At 37.3% G+C, this 16528-nt stretch overlaps 1 protein-coding gene across 2 annotated transcripts in view; it reads right to left on the reverse strand.

Annotated features, from left to right (window-relative positions):
- Window positions 1–345: 345 nt before the first annotated feature.
- The window catches only part of YIPF6 (Yip1 domain family member 6), a 28373-nt gene continuing 12190 nt past the window's right edge, over window positions 346–16528 (reverse strand). Inside the window, exons 2-7 of one of the 2 annotated variants that reach the window (XM_052663388.1) lie at window positions 10412–10540; window positions 9332–9410; window positions 6290–6332; window positions 3784–3909; window positions 2986–3143; window positions 346–1062 (exon numbers count right to left, since the gene is read on the reverse strand). In XM_052663388.1, the coding sequence (XP_052519348.1) occupies window positions 944–1062; window positions 2986–3143; window positions 3784–3909; window positions 6290–6332; window positions 9332–9410; window positions 10412–10540 (654 nt within the window). In that variant the 3' untranslated portion in view covers window positions 346–943. The remainder of the gene's footprint in view (window positions 1063–2985; window positions 3144–3783; window positions 3910–6289; window positions 6333–9331; window positions 9411–10411; window positions 10541–16528) is intronic. The other variant, XM_052663389.1, reaches the window with a different exon arrangement.

The raw sequence follows: 16528 nt of genomic DNA on the forward strand, positions 1-16528 counted from the left end.
CAGCTTTACTTTCTAGTTAGAGGCCAGACTACACAGAACAGTAAGAAATTCCTTAGAGCTATGTTGTAACCAAACTGCCTCATTCTACCCAGAACAGAAAGTGCCCACATGATAATATGCATCAGGGACCTACCAATCTAAATTTCTGAGGTCTTCTACTTGGGTAAGTTCAAGCATTGGTCCACTAAGAGCTCCAGTAGAAGAAAAACTACATGTTCACTGCTAATATCTTAGCTTGCAAATGCATAACTTGGGAGTAAGACTGAAAATTAAAGTGTCACTGAGCTGCTATTTAACACGGCAGAGAGGTGACTATACAGAAAAACTAAAAAAACTTATGCTTTAGATGTTCTTTTTTTTTTAAGCAACAAGTTCAGAATTGTCTCTAATCAAAATCTGAATTTTGGTTAGTGCATGTTTTCTCCTCCCACATCTATGAACCCCCTTCCCAACCTCTGTCATTGTCTTTTTAAGCTTAAGAGAAATAAAATAGACAGACTATCCCTTCTTATTTATGAAAAGAGAAGAATATTCTAATAGTCATAAGGCAATATGTTTAAGAGCTGCACCTGAACTGGTATTCTCAAAACTGAAAATATAGTTACCAACTCTATTCAACTTGCAGAATGAATCCATGTTGCTTTCCAAGTCATTGGCTGTCACCCAAATGAACCACAGTGATCCCATCATGCCTTAGGAGGCATTATATTTTGTGTACTATGCACACATATTTTAAAGAAATAACATTAAGAGGGAAAGGACAGCTTTTCAAACATTAGTTCCTTACATAAATGGTGATGGTGCTTTATGGCTCCTTTATAATCACCTCACACACCCAGTTACCAAGTAACTCCAAAATAGACAAAAGAGGGCCAGAGGCAAAGCTTCATGGTGAACTGCATCTCTGAGGTGAGTTTTGAATTCCCTGGTTTTTAACTTCCATTTACTGAGGAGTGAAGGTGAGAATCATCCAACTGATGACAAAATAAAACAAGAAAACAGGATAAACAGCAAGGGCTTTGCGGTTTGGAGGCTGGCTATCAGCAAGAAAAGCTGTAGAAGCTAAACAAAACAAAACAAAAGGAATATTTAATACGAATGTCACAACTATTAACATTTACTAAACTTGAATGTGCTTGGCATAGTCTGGGACACAGAATTATATACTACAAGTTCAGTTATATTTGTGACCTTAAAACTGCATTTGGCAGCAGCTGAGAGCTGCTTGGTTCAAGTATAGAAAGCTTCTTTCCTACCATTTTAGATAGAAATCTTTCTAAAAGGGGTTTCTTACACTTTTATGAGAAGCTACTGAACTGTACTAAAAAGGATTACAAAGCTCCTATGGCAAATGGTCTCACACTGTTGTATTTTTTGAGTAATTGTTCTTATTATCAACTGTTTTATTATTTATCTATTTCTCTGGCTGTCCCAGGTCTTAATTGCAGCACACTGGATCTTCATTGCCACGTGTGGGATCTTCACTGTAGCATGTGGGCTCTTTAGTCACACTATGCAGGCTCTAAGTTGTGGCATGTGGAATTTTGTTCTTCGACCAGGGATCAAACCCCAAGCTCCCTGCATATGGAGCATGAAGTCTTAACCACTGGACCACTAGAGAACTCCCTATCAGCTCTTTTGATGTCAACCCTCTTGACCATTCAGGAAATACCTACTCATCTTTTTATTCAATAATGGTCCTTCAAGGAGATCTTTCCTCAACAACCATCTGGCATCCTACCACCCCAGGTAGAACTGCCCACTTACCTCTTCTGTGTCCCCACTATACCTGGTACAGACTTCCATTGCCTACCTGGAACACTTTATGGCCCTTAAGTGTTTACATGCCTAGACTGTGAACTCAGAGGATAGACACCATGCCTAGCACAGTGCCTGACACATAGTTTTTGCTTAATACACTTTAGCTGAATTACAGGTACCTCTCTCTCTCCGAAGATTCTACTTGCTGAACCCCTGTGGGCCTGGACACTGGATAACTAAGCTATTTAGAACTACATGTACAGTAAATCATCAGACTCTAAGTGAGGGAATGAGGGGTTCTTCCATAGGGAGTTTTTAAATAGTATTTGGGAAAGCAATTCTGGCATTCCCAAACCTTAGTTTGGATCACTTCTTGGCTTTTAACCATTTTCTAAAACAAAGAGATGTTACTGCACACAAAAATATTAGGCAGCCTATCTATCCCATTAAAAAGAAGCTAGTGAACACTTTCAGTTTAAGGTGGGATTTCAAGAGAATTTTAGGGATGTACAAATAATGAATAAATAGCATTCATTGCCAATGCTATAGGCTCTCCTTAATCTTTAGCAGAATTTTCTACTGAAGCAGAAAAGTACTATGTAATGATATTTAACAACCTATACTGGGTGGTGCTATAGTACAGTTCTAAAAAGGTATGTGATCTACTTGGGTTTCACACTTGACTCCCCTATTCTCTAGTTATGTGTCCTAGGGCAAGTTGCTTAACCTCCCTGTGTCTGTTTCTCATCTATAAACATGGGACCAATAATAACACAATTTTTATTTATTACAGTTGTTGTGAGGGTTAAATGAGATGACATATATCAAGTACTTCTGAGAGTGCCTGGCCTACAATAAGTAATCAGTAAATGTTAAATATTATCATGACTAATTTGTCTGGAAAAGGCTCAAGTCATTTCTCAAGTCACCTGTGCTTCCTATATGCCAGGACTAAGCTAGGTCTAGTGTAATCTCCTTTCCCAACCCTATCCATTATTTAAAGATTGAAGAAACAAGAAAGATGTGACTTCACATCTCAGAAGTCCAGATAGCCAACTCAGATAAGATGGACATGATCCCTACTGAGAGCAGATGGTTCTATGGATAACATTAGCATGACTCATATCACTAACGTGACTTATAAGTTACACTGCTCATCTGGTCTTTGTCTCTAACCCATATTTTCAGTCTGCTCTGCTACCACAGAGATAAGTACATTCTTACCTACTATAGACCAGGCAAACATGATGATCACCACAAAAAGCCGGACCATGAAGTTTATTGGTCCTGGCTCAGCCAAAAGTACCAGCCGGCAAACCAGCAGTGCCATTGTCAGGGGAAGTATACAGTATCCCAGCACACAAAGGCTCTGAAAAAAAGATCTAAAAAACAACATATATCCATAAAAATCATAAATATAGTTGATCTATATCATGATACAATTTATTATACAGATTTCTATGTATCGTGGATCATTACTTTCCTCCAGATAGATATTACCTATGCCCTAATGTTGATTTTATGAGGACAGACCTCTGTATTAAACATATGCCTTAGTTTTTCTCTCACCATACTCTCCTCCTCTCTACTTAAATGCCTTAACAGTCAGCCATTTAGGACCTACATGATCTACTCTAATTCTTAGAGACCTCTTTCTCCCACTAAACCACTAAGATTTTGTTTCTTAATCTTTTCTGGTTTATAGACCTATTTGAGCATTTGTTGAAAGCTATGGGGCATCTGTTCCCAAAAACAAATGTAATCTTCTAACGCAAAATGTTCTGCACATCATTTCAGGGGCTGGAGAGAGAACATCTGAAGCTTATCAAAGGACCCCAGATAATTTAACATAATTTAATTCAACTAGGTTATTTCTGTTCAGTGTCTTTAAGAGAATTTTCTTTTTGCTCTCATTTATTTTGATTTTTCTTTTTGAAAAATATATAACAAGCCAGACTTCCTTAAAAAATCTAAGATATGCAACCTGGAAATGGAAAAAGGATGCATTTAAATAATACTCACATGTTTCCTCCAAGAAGTTTTGAGTTGAGGGTGATGGTAACTGCACCAAACCAGACAATGACAAACACTTCTGCAAACTGGGGCCCTCCATCTTTTTCGCTATCTACAGAGCCTCTTTGAAGCATTCTGTGACAAGGAAATGGCATGAGAATTGCCTAACCTTATTTAGAGCAACGCAGTTAAGGTACGGGTTCTCAAACTTTGAATGAGGGTGCTGCTCTATATCTTACCTGAAGATCTCTTATAGGGTGTACAAAAGGAAAATGCCTCAAGTATATGGCAAGGCTCCCTTATTTCAAATTCCAAATCCCTCAGGACTACAAGGGATGCTCCCTTTGATCTTGTGGGAATGTTTAAATGGATTACTGAAGACCTTTTTTGGTTAAGCAGAGGATATAAACTGAAGGGCTAAGTGTGACTCACGGACATGAGGTTGCTGGTCCATATAATACTTTTAAAAGGTTTTAAATTCAAGTTGATGTTATTTTAAAATTGGGAGATTTCACATAAAAATATGTATTTCTGGATTTTCTTAAAAAATCAGAAGAGGTTCTATCACCGGGTCTGCATTTCTACATGGCAATAATCAGGTGCAGGTGACACAGCAGCAGATTCCTTCACAAGGGCTTTTGGTCACCAATTTGCAATACATGAATATACACATTTGAATTTGTAATTCTTGGGTTAAGGTTATAGCTCTGGCATTTAAAAATGCAAACAGCCTATCTGTTTAGTTGTTGATCTTTTAAAAATCAAAGCATACAAATTATCACTAAAAGGCTTTCTTTGAAACTGAGTAATTGAACAGTCACTTAAATATTAAGAATTTAACACATAAACCGTTTTGAATTTTGGACTTACACTTGTACTCTGTGTCATTTTTTTCAGTAACAGAATAACATCACTTCAAAACTTCTTTTTTAACAACCTCTTCTTATTACAAAGTAGAGACAAATCACACCGTAAGTCTTGCGCTGCTATGCTATTTGCCAGCACAGGCTTTTGTATTCTATGGTTCTGCATACTCCATTCCAAGTCCTGACAATTTGATGAGATGAATGCTAGCCCTGATCACTTGTTCTCTGGAACTCCTATTATTTCAGCATGGTATGATAGAAAGAGGATTAACTGGACTGGAAGGCAGGAGACTCAGATATTGATCCTAATTCTGTCACCAGATATGTAAACTAGAGCAAATCACTTGATGTCTTAGGACTCCGATTTTCTTCTCTGCAAATAAGCAGGATTAAATTCCATAATCTCTAATCTTTCAAAACTAAAAAAGGATATGCTCAGAGCTTTTAATATAAACACTTACATCAAGGCACTAGATTATGTCCCTTGATATGGTTATTAAAAGCATAAGATAGAGCACTCCATGTTTTTACCTAAATTACCATGCACTTGACTTTACATTTAAAAAGGGTTAGAGAAGCCAGTAAGAAATTTGAATCTACAATCACAATAGGTTAGGCCTGGAAAGGACCCACAACCATCTATTTTTATAGATATGGAAAAGGAAACCCAGAGAGGTTAGGTAGGAAGAGATGTGTAATAATCACAGAGGTAGAGAATGGGCAGTCAAGGAAACCTGAAGTGGAATTCCAGGTCTACCACTGATTGATTATGTGATGTTTAGTTCAGTCCTCAATCTCTTTGAACCTGAGCTTGTCTGTCAAAAGAGGAGAATGATATTCACTTCTTGTTATGGGGATAAGAGAAGGTATTTAAAAGTTTTTTTAGAGACCCAAAGTCACTCTGCTGATAGCAAAGTTAGGATCAGAAACCAGAAATGGATCCTAGTGTAGTATTTTTTCTACTCTACCAGTGGTTATATTACCCTCTCCAGCAGAACTTTTGCTTTCCTTCTTCTGTCCTCTTCCTCTTTACATACAATGAGTATGGAAAATATAACACTTTGTGAAACATGATCTTGCTTTGAACTCAATCACTTCTAATTTAATCTCACTTGTACTTTTAGTAAAATTTTAAAAGAATTATGTTTGCAAATAAATACTACTTTAATTGTTTAGTACTTAAAACTTTAAGATACTTAATTCACTTAGCTTAATGATGGGGGAGGTAAATGAGTGTGAATAAATGCTGAAATGACTAAAACATAGTAATGACTATAGAAATGACTAAAACAGGGTAAGAACTCACTGATAAATGGGGGGGGTGTAATTTTCATATCTTTAATTCCATCACTCTTTGAACTGATCTAGAAAGCTACTTGACTTTTTAGATTTAAATGCATAAGGAGTATAATTTGTCAAAGAAGTCCAAAATGAAAAATTCTGAAAATGAAATGCAGTAGAAATTAATAATGCAGTTGAAGTTAAAGTCTTCTATGGACAAGATTGATAAATCATTTTGATACCATGAATCATAAGTAACTGTTAATAAAAATCAGAGTATCAAAAAAAAAATCCCCTTCAATTTTGAAACTCCATGAAAAAAGTTTAGTCTATCTCAAATGACAAAGAAAGGAAATATAAGCACTTACAATGCAAGTGTCACACAAAGGATCAAAGGGCCCCATAAATCCCCTACAAGAAAAGAAAAGACAGAAAATTGTTAAGACACAGGCATTTAGTATTTTCTGTCTTTTATTCTGCCAATCTTGGCATTCAGACATCAAGGCTTTCTCTGTCTGCCCAAACCTTCCACCTCTCCTATCCCTCTAGTGGCCTTCTCTGCTTCCCAATTCTGAATGCTTCATATATCCTTTAAATTTTGCTCATTTCATACAACACTAATCACCCCTCTCCTCAGCTACTACAGTAAAGAATCTGCCTGCAATGCAGGAGACCAGAGTTCAATTCCTGGGTCAGGAAGATCCTCTGGAGAAGGGAATGGCAATCCACTCCAGTATTCTTATCTGGAGAATCCCATGGACAGAGAAGTCTGGTGGGCTACAGTCCATGGGGTTGCAGAGAGTCAGACACGGCTGAGCGACTAACACACACACCACCTACTAAGCCACATTCCAGCAAGCTATCATCAAAGACCAATAGGCAAGGAGTCAGAAGACTTAAATGCCCCACCCTGCACAGTCGGAAAGAAGACTAAAGCCAAGTCACTTCACCAATCTGAGACTACGTTAGACAAGGCAAGTATAATCAGGCTCATCTCAAAAATATGAAAAGTGAAGTTGAGAAGAAGTGATGTGCCCAAGTTAATATAAACAGTTAAGTGTGGGGGTAGGACCAGAACCTAGAAACAAAACCAGAATCTTCTGATTCTTACTATAAAGTCCTTTCTACTCTACAACACAGCTTCCCTTTCATAATTACTACACTCAACTAGTACAGAACTGTTGTTCTTATAAAGTGAGAAAACAGCCCAACATTGGTAATTTCATAGGGTTAAATATTAACAAATAACATTGAAACTTTTGAAAACTATAAATGCTCTGCCAATATCAGGTCTAAGCATGGTGGTTCTCAACCAATAGCTGTTGAGTGATTAATACACCAATAGTTCAGTAACATAAAGCTTAAAGCACAATTATCTTCCTCAAACAACATGTAAAAAGGTACATACTACTTCTAACTTTAACTTCACTTGTACATAACTTTACCTGAAAGAGTAATTTTGACACCACTGTGGAAAGTTTGTAAAAGATGTAAAAAAGAAAAATCAAAATCCTAACACTCTAATAGACTATGTTTACTAGGTAAACAATAAAATGTTCATCTCCCAAACTGAAACTCCAACCTATTAAACAATAACTCCCCAATATCCCCTCAGTCCCTGACAACCATTTTACTTTCTGTCTCTATAAATCTCACTATTTTAGGTACCTAACCTAAGTAGAATAATATATATTCTTTTGTGTAAGGCTTATTTTACTTAGCATAAAGTCTTCCAAGGTTCATCAATGTTGTAGCATGTATCAGAATTTCACTCTTTTTAAAGGATAAGTAATATTCCATTCACATATGGTACATACCATGGTGTATATAACATACTGCATTTACTCATCCATCCACCAACAGACCTTTGAGTTGTTTTCATCTGCTGCTATGAACATGGGTATACAAATATCTCTTTGAGTTCCTGCTTTCTAGTCTTTTGAGTATATACCCAGAAGTGGAAGTATTGAATCATGTGGCAATTCTCTACCTAATTTTCCAAGGAACCACCATGCTCTTTTTCACAGTGGCTGTACCATTTTACATCCCCACCAGCACTGCACAAAGGTTCAAATTTCTCTACATCCTTACCAATATTTGTTATTCTCCATTCCTTTGATAAGAGCCATCCTAATGGATCTGAAGTGGCATCTCATTGGATAAGACAGCTTTTGTGCGGAAGAAACTTCAGCCTCAGAAAAGTTACCTGTCTTATCCAGGATCACACAGCTTGTGATGGAATCACTATCCAAAATCACACAGCTAGTGATGGAATCACTATTCAAAACCCAGATTTGTCCATGCTCTTTCCACTATATACCAGCTGTAAGGCGATGGCACCCCACTCCAGTGCTCTTGCCTGGAAAATCCCATGGATGGAGAAGCCTGGTAGGCTGCAGTCCATGGGGTTGCAAAGATTCAGACATGACTGAGCGACTTCACTTTCACTTTTCACTTTCATGCACTGGAGAAGGAAATGGTTACCCACTCCAGTGTTCCTGCCTGGAGAATCCCAGGGATGGAGGAGCCTGGTGGGCTGCCATCTATGGGGTTGCACAGAGTTGGACATGACTGAAGCGACTTAGCAGCAGTAGCAGCAGCAGCAGTAGTAGTAGTAGTAGTAGTAGCAGCAGCAGCAGCAGCAGCAGCAAATCATCTGTCAGCTTCAACCCACAATGTACTTTGCTGAAAAAGCATTCTGACACTGCATCCAATCACCACACAGTGATGGCACATTTGCCACATATCTGACATCCCTATGTTACAGCAGAAATGCTGCCAAAATAGAAGGTACACTCATATCCAACATCATTGTTACTATTCTCAAACAACTGAGTCTTTTTTTTTTGATAAAGGGTACTAAGAAAAGCCAAGAATGTTTGAAAAGAAAAACTAAAAGTCTAACAATTTTGAGAATAAATTCTAAATAACAGCATAATTTTCTGCAAACACTGTTTTGGAATTCTTAAAGCAGTCAACAATGATTATTCTGAAAATAGAAATGTCAATAAAGTACTATTAATTTGTTAATCCTTAATGGGTATTAGCTATTACTCTAATGTAACATTTAAACATTTTGTCTTTCCCTTGGAGCTCATTAAGTTTCTTGGCTGAACAAAGTCACTATGTGTTTGCCATTTACAGAAATATTTTTTGCAGTGTCTATTGCAGCAGGTGAAAATATACAGTCTATATTTATTGATGAGGACAATATATTAAGCAAAATCTTCCAATCTCTGAAATTCCATCCTCAATTTTTAACTTTTTTCAAAACATTCCTCTATAATATATTCACTTACATATTTTTCATCCTGCAAAATGATATCAGTTTTATTACCACAAAGCCTTATAAATGCTTATGATAAGGTATGATGAAAAACAGCAAAGCCTCAAAAACCACACATACTTACAATCTCTCAAAAGAGTATTACTTTTCCTTGGGTACAAAACATGCATGAATTTTTTCCCAACAGCTTTTAGATCACGCATCTGAAAGATAAAAACAATATGCTGTACTGTAATGACCAAGGCTACCAAGTAGCCCCTTGAATTTGCTCAATTTTTTTTTTTAATTTCAATCCAACTCCAGTCTAACTCCTTCACCATACAAACAAACCAGAGAGGTGGGGTTTTTGTACTAACTCCTTTTTCTATTAACTTTTCCTTTAACTCCTAAAGCCAACATCTAACTTTTACTATATTCATCAGTTCTGTTGATTTTGATTTTTTAAACTGTGCAAAAGAGAAATATAGCCCTCTTAATATGCTACATAAAGTAATGAAAATAATAGCACTAGTAAAATCTGTTCTGCAAAACACAGCATCTAACTTTCAGTTCAACATGATAAGGTCACAAGAGCCAAAGGGCCTGCTCCTAAGCTACCACACTCTTCACAATATGTAAAATCAATTAATTTTCAACATTCCCATTCATTCTGGCAAAAGAATCCTAGAAGTCAGATTTTTAAAAATCAAGACATTTGAAGAAGGGTACAGTTATTTAACTTCTCAAAATATAGTTGAGGTAATTCTGTCCTAAGTTTTTCACCTAAAAATTTCTTCATGTCATTAATAGTTATTTGAAAACATGATTTTTAATGGTTGTTAACCGTTCTACCGCATAGTTGTAACATAATCTACTTAGCCAATTACTCTTCTGTTCAACTTTTCCCCACTATAAAGACTGCTGTAACAAACATCTTTGTATAAATATTTTTCTTTTAAAATTATCTTTGTATTGAATTTTTTCTCCTTATACTATACCTAGAGAAACAGAATTATCACCTTAAAAAAAAGTCAACATTTTAAGTTCCTTAATATCCATTACAGCCAAAATGATTTCCAAAAATTATTCTCTAGGGGAGAATCTTAAATTTCAATAAATAAAATACACTGAAAATTAGTGAACCAAACAAAAATATTTTACAAAGTGCTATTAGTTATTTAGCCCATGACACTGAACAGAAATTCTCTCAACTCATCTAACTTACAATGGTATTCTGAACAGACTCATTTAATGTAGAGCTGTCAAATTCCCGAATGCGCGATCTCACAGGAATGGTGATTTCTCCTTCCACAGGGATGTCTTGTGAGATAGATATATCAGAAAGGCCTGCAAACTGAGAAGAGTTAGGAAAAAAATTTAAAGCTTGTAATAAACTGCAGGATTCCCCAAAGACATCATTTCCCAGTGAGCAGGACTATATCTTTTTATAGGGTTTTATACAGTTTTTAAAGTAAGGTGTTAGTTCACCAAACACTGAACAGTACAGTGAATTAAAATTCTCAAATACTTGTTTCTTTTAAAGAAGGAGATGGAATATGATGAAAAATATTATAAAGTAAATGGCGCAGATATTTTACGGGCTTTCCTAGTGGCACAGTGGTAGAGAATCTGTCTGCCAATGCAGGAGACGCGGGTTTGATTCCTCAGTCAGGAAGATCCCCTGGAGAAGGAAATGGCAACCCATTCCAGTATTCTTGCCTGGGAAATCCCATGGACAAAGGAACCTGGTAGGGGGTCAGTCCATGGGACCACAAAAGAATCAGAGACGACTTAGCAACTAAAACAACAACAATAGATATTTTCTTGGCCTCAAATAGTTTCTTTCAAGCATGAAATCTTAACAGGACATAGCTAGTAAGATTGCAGAACTATTGAAAAAAAGTGACCTGTCAGTGATCACATCTTAGCACTGTCATTCTTTTACACTTCTGCTCTTTAGTGGGCTCTAGTGGCCTCTGCTGGCTAAGAAGGAACATTATGTAAAATCTAAAAGAAAATTGGGAAGAACACAGAAACAGTAAAGCACATTATTTATCCTCTTTTTTTTTCTTTTACCAGATTGTTGGCAACCACAGGACAAATAACATATCCAAAGTGAACTGCAAGATTGCAAACTTTTAAACTCTTACATTCATATGTCAAATTTGATTATTGTGACTGAAACTCTAGAATCTTCAAGTTCCTAAGAGAAGAGAAGCAATCCCTCCTCATACGGTTCTTGGTCCAATGGGTCTAATGTTTAGTGTGAAAAGGTTGCAGGTAAATGAAAAACAAGACAGTACAATAAAATTTTTGAAAAAATGAAGTTGTTCAGAAAACTTATAAAAAACAACTTTTTGATCACAGTTTTATTAAAAGTACTTGAAAATTCTCCACCCATTAGACTGGCAAAAACCCAAGTTTGACAACACACTCTGCAAGTAAAGCTGAGGGGAAAGAGCACTCACTGTTGGTGGGAAGGCAAAATGGTACTAGGCCCTACTGAAGATGAATCTGGCAATATCTAGCAAATTTACATATGGATTGCTCACCATTTTTAGGAGTCTAAAGCAGTAAATATACAAAAAGACACATACACAAAGCTCCTCATTACAATACTACCTGTAAAAGCAACAAACAAACAAAAACAACAACAACAGCAACAAAACCTGAGAATAACCCAAATGTCCATCAACAGAGAACTAGTTGAATAAAGCATGGTATGTCATAATGGAATGCCATGCAGCTGTAAGAGGAATGAGGATATCGCTAAAGAACCATCTGGTTGGCCAAAAAGTTCCTTCAGTTTTAAAGTAAAAATAAAAGACACATTTTTCATCTTCACCAAAAACTTCACTGAACAATGTACTCACCATCTGTTCTACTACCTTCTGTCATTTTTCAGGCAACTACGTAATTCCATCTTCCCAAAACTTTTTATCTTTTTGAGCAAAGAACTATTCTAGGTGCCTTTTACAATCTTCTAGGGAATTAAATTTTTTTTTCCATTAAGAGAATTTTATAAAGACCAAAATAAATGGAAATCTGAAGGTGCAATGTCTGGTGAATACAGTGGATGAATCAGAACTTCCCAGCCAAGCTATTATGTTTTTGCCAGGTCATCAAAGAAACGTGAGGTCTTGTGTTATCCTGAGGAAGACTATGTATTTTCTGTTGACTAATTCCAGACACTTCGCCAAGTGCTGCTTTCAGTTGGTCTCACTGGGAGCAGTACTTGTTGGAAGTAATCTGTTGGTTTTCCAGAAGGAGCTCATAATAGAGGACTCCCTTCCAATCCCACCATGTACACATCATCTTTGGATGAAGACCAGCCTTTAGTGTGGTTGGTGGTGGTTCAACCTACTTGCCCCATGATCTCTTCTGTGGATATTGTCCAGCAGTGTGGAACTTTTTATTGCCCAACACAATTTGTTTTTTAAAACGGAATGTTTTCGTTATGTTTCAGTAGACAATCACATGTGAAAATATGGTCAAGAAGTTTGGGGTTTTTTCCTGCTTAACTTATGTGGAACTCAAACATCAATTAACATAACCAAGCTGGTGCAAATGATTTTCAATACTTCATATGTATATTTTGAGTAGGTCGGTGATTTCCTGCCTGATAATATAACTTTGATTGATCACAATTAATGTATCGATTTGATCACTATCAACTTCAACTGTTCTACGCAACCATGGAGCATTAACCAGCACACAAAACTTCCCAAAGCACTTTTGACATGTTCTATCCGTCACAGCACTTTCTCCATATACTGTACAAATCTTTTTGTGTTTCAGTTGCGTTTTTACTCTTCTTGAAATAATAAAGCATGATATGCCAAAAATGTTGCTTTTTCCCTCCCATCTTCAATATTAAAAATGGCTACACAAAAATTCACCAATTTTGGTAAGTTTTTAAAAAATGAATGTGATATGACAGCTGTCACAAGCTAACAAAACTGGTTCAAATGAAGTTAAAGACAACTAAGCATTTCTTCTCAGTAATCACCCTCTCTGTTTTTTTTCAGTCTAACCTTATTGAAGCTTTTGATGGCTAAGTCTAAGTAATCTCTCCTGGTAAACGTCACAATGCACTTGAAAAATGTGGGTTATTTTCAAATATCTTTTGATATTGATTTCTAACATAATCCCACAGTGAGTGAAAATGGCAACCCACTCCAGTACTCTTGCCTGGAAAATTCCATGGACAGAAGAGCCTGGAGAGTCCATAGGGTTGCAAAGAGTGAGCCACAACTAATTGAGCACAAGAGAACAGATTCTGTATAATTTCAATACCTTTAGATCATGAAAATTTTGCACTTTATGTCCCTGGATATGTTCCAGTGTCTCTGAGTCTACAGTCTATGGGAACGTGAATAGAATTTGTATCCTACTGTTGTGTGAACTGGTTCACAGTGCTTTTCAGATCTACTATATCCTTCTACTTCTCTGTATATTCATTTATTAGTTATTGAGAGTCTGATATTGAAACTCCAAATAAAAATCTTAGTTTATCTACTTAAAAATAATTGTAATATACAATGGAACTATATGCAACCTTTGCTATATATGCTGCACTTTGCTTGAGCAGCCGTAAAGAGAGACCCCACGTCCAAGGTATGAGAAACCCAAGTTAAGACAGTAGGCACTGAGAGAGGGGATCAGAGGGCAGACAGAAATTACAATCACAGACAACTAGCCAATCTGATCACGTGGATCACAGCCTTGTCTAACTCAATGAAACTAAGCCATGCCAATGGCTGGGTCATGGTGGAGAGGTCTGACAGAATGTGGTCCACTGGAGAAGGGAATGGCAAACCACTTCAGTATTCTTGCCTTGAGAACACCATGAACAGTATGAAAAGGCAAAAAGAGAGGACACTGAAAGATGAACTCCCCAGGTCAGCAGGTGCCCAATATGCTACTGGAGATCAGTGGAGAAATAATTTCAGAAAGAATAAAGGGATGGAGCCAAAGCAAAAACAATACCCAGTTGTGAAAGGGACTGGTGATGGAAGCAGGGTTCGACGCTGTAAAGAGCAATATTGCATAGGAACCTGGAATGTCAGGTCCATGAATCAAGACAAATTGGAAGTGGTCAAACAGGTGATGACAAGAGTGAACATCGACATTTTAGGAATCAGTGAACTAAAATGGACTGGAATGGGTGAATTTAACTCAGATGACCATTATATCTACTACTGTGGGCAGGAATCCCTTAGAAGAAATGGAGTAGCCATCATAGTAAAAAGACTCCAAAATGCAGTACTTAGATGCAATCTCAAAAACGACAGAATGATCTCTGCTCATTTCCAAGGCAAACCATTCAATATGACAGCAATTCAAGTCTATGCCCCAACCAGCAATGCTGAAGAAGCTGAAGTTGAATAGTTCTATGAAGACCTATAAGACCTTCTAGACTAACACCCAAAAAAAGATGTCCTTTTTATTACAGGGGATTGGAATGCAAAAGTAGGAAGTCAATAAACACCTGGAGTAACAGGCAAATTTGGCCTTAGAATAAAGAATGAAGCAGGGCAAAGGCTAATAGAGTTCTGCCAAGAGAACGCACTGGTCATAGCAAACATCCTCTTCCAACAATGCAAGAGAAGACTCTACACATGGACATCACCAGACGGTCAACACTGAAATCAGATTGATTATATTCTTTGCAGCCAAAAATGGAAAGCTCTAAACAGTCAGCAAAAACAAGACCAGGAGCTGCCTATGGCTTGGATCATGAACTCCTTATTGCCAAATACAGACTGACATTGAAAAAGTGGAGAAAACCACTAGACCATTCAGGTATGACCTAAATCAAATCCCTTAAGACTATACAGTGGAAGTGAGAAATAGATTTAAGGGCCTAGATCTGATAGACAGAGTGCCTAGATCTGATAGACAGAGTGCCTGATGAACTATGGATGGAGGTTCAGGACATTGTACAGTAGACAGGAATCAAGACCATCCCCCTGGAAAAGAAATGCAAAAAAGCAAAATGGCTGTCTGGGGAGGCCTTACAAATAGCTGTGTAAAGAAGGGAAGCGAAAAGCAAAGGATAAAAGGAAAGATATACCCATTTGAATGCAGAGTTCCAAAGAATAGCAAGGAGAGATAAGAAAGCCTTCTTCAGCGATCAATGCAAAGAAATAGAGGAAAACAATAGAATGGGAAAAATTAGAGATCTCTTCAAGAAAATTAGAGATACCAAGGGAACATTTCATGCAAAGACAGGCACAATAAAGGACAGAAATGGTATGGACCTAACAGAAGCAGAAGATATTAAGAAGAGATGTTAAGAATACACAGAAGAACTCTACAAAAAAGATCTTCACGACCAAGATAATCACGATGGTGTGATCACTCACCTAGAGCCAGACATCCTGGAATGTGAAGTCAAGTGGACCTTAGGAAGCATCACTACAAACAAAGCTAGTGGAGGTGATGGAATACCAGTTGAGCTGTTTCAAATCCTGAAAGATGACGCTGTGAAAATGCTGCACTCAATATACCAGCAAATTTTGAAAACTCAGCAGTGGCCACAGGACTGGAAAAGGTCAGTTTTCAGTCCAATCCCAAAGAAAGGCAATGCCAAAGAATGCTCAAACTACTGCACAATTGCACTCATTTCACATGCTAGCAAAGTAATGCTTAAAATTCTCCAAGCCAGGCTTCAGCAAAACATGAACCGTGAACTTCCAGATGTTCAAGCTGGTTTTAGAAAAGGCAGAGGAACCAGAGATCAAATTGCCAACATCTGCTGGATCATGGAAAAAGCAAGAGAGTTCCAGAAAAACATCTATTTCTGCTTTATTGACTATGCCAAAGCCTCTGACTGTGTGGATCACAATAAACTGTGGAAAATTCTGAAAGAGATGGGAATAGCAGAAAACCCAACCTGCCTCTTGAGAAACCTGTATGCAGGTCAGGAAGCAACAGTTAGAAGTGGACATGGAATAACAAAATGGTTCCAAATAGGAAAAGGAGGACATCAAGGCTGTATATGTCACCCTTCTTATTTAACTTATATGCAGAGTACATCATGAGAAATCCTGGGCTGAAGGAAGCACAAACTGAAATCAAGATTGCCGGGAGAGATATCAATAACCTCAGATATGCAGATGACACCACCCTTATGCCAGAAAGTGAGGAAGAACTAAAGAACCTCTTGATAAAAGTGAAAGAGGAGAGTGAAAAAGTTGGCTTAAAGCTCAACATTCAGAAAACTAAGATCATGGCATCTGGTCCCATCACTTCATGGCAAATAGATGGGGAAACAGTGGAAAGTGTCAGACTTTATTTTTCTGGGCTCCAAAATCACTGCAGATAGTGATTGCAGCCA

Source organism: Budorcas taxicolor, chromosome X (assembly GCF_023091745.1).
Source record: "Budorcas taxicolor isolate Tak-1 chromosome X, Takin1.1, whole genome shotgun sequence".
Classification (NCBI taxonomy): domain Eukaryota; kingdom Metazoa; phylum Chordata; class Mammalia; order Artiodactyla; family Bovidae; genus Budorcas; species Budorcas taxicolor.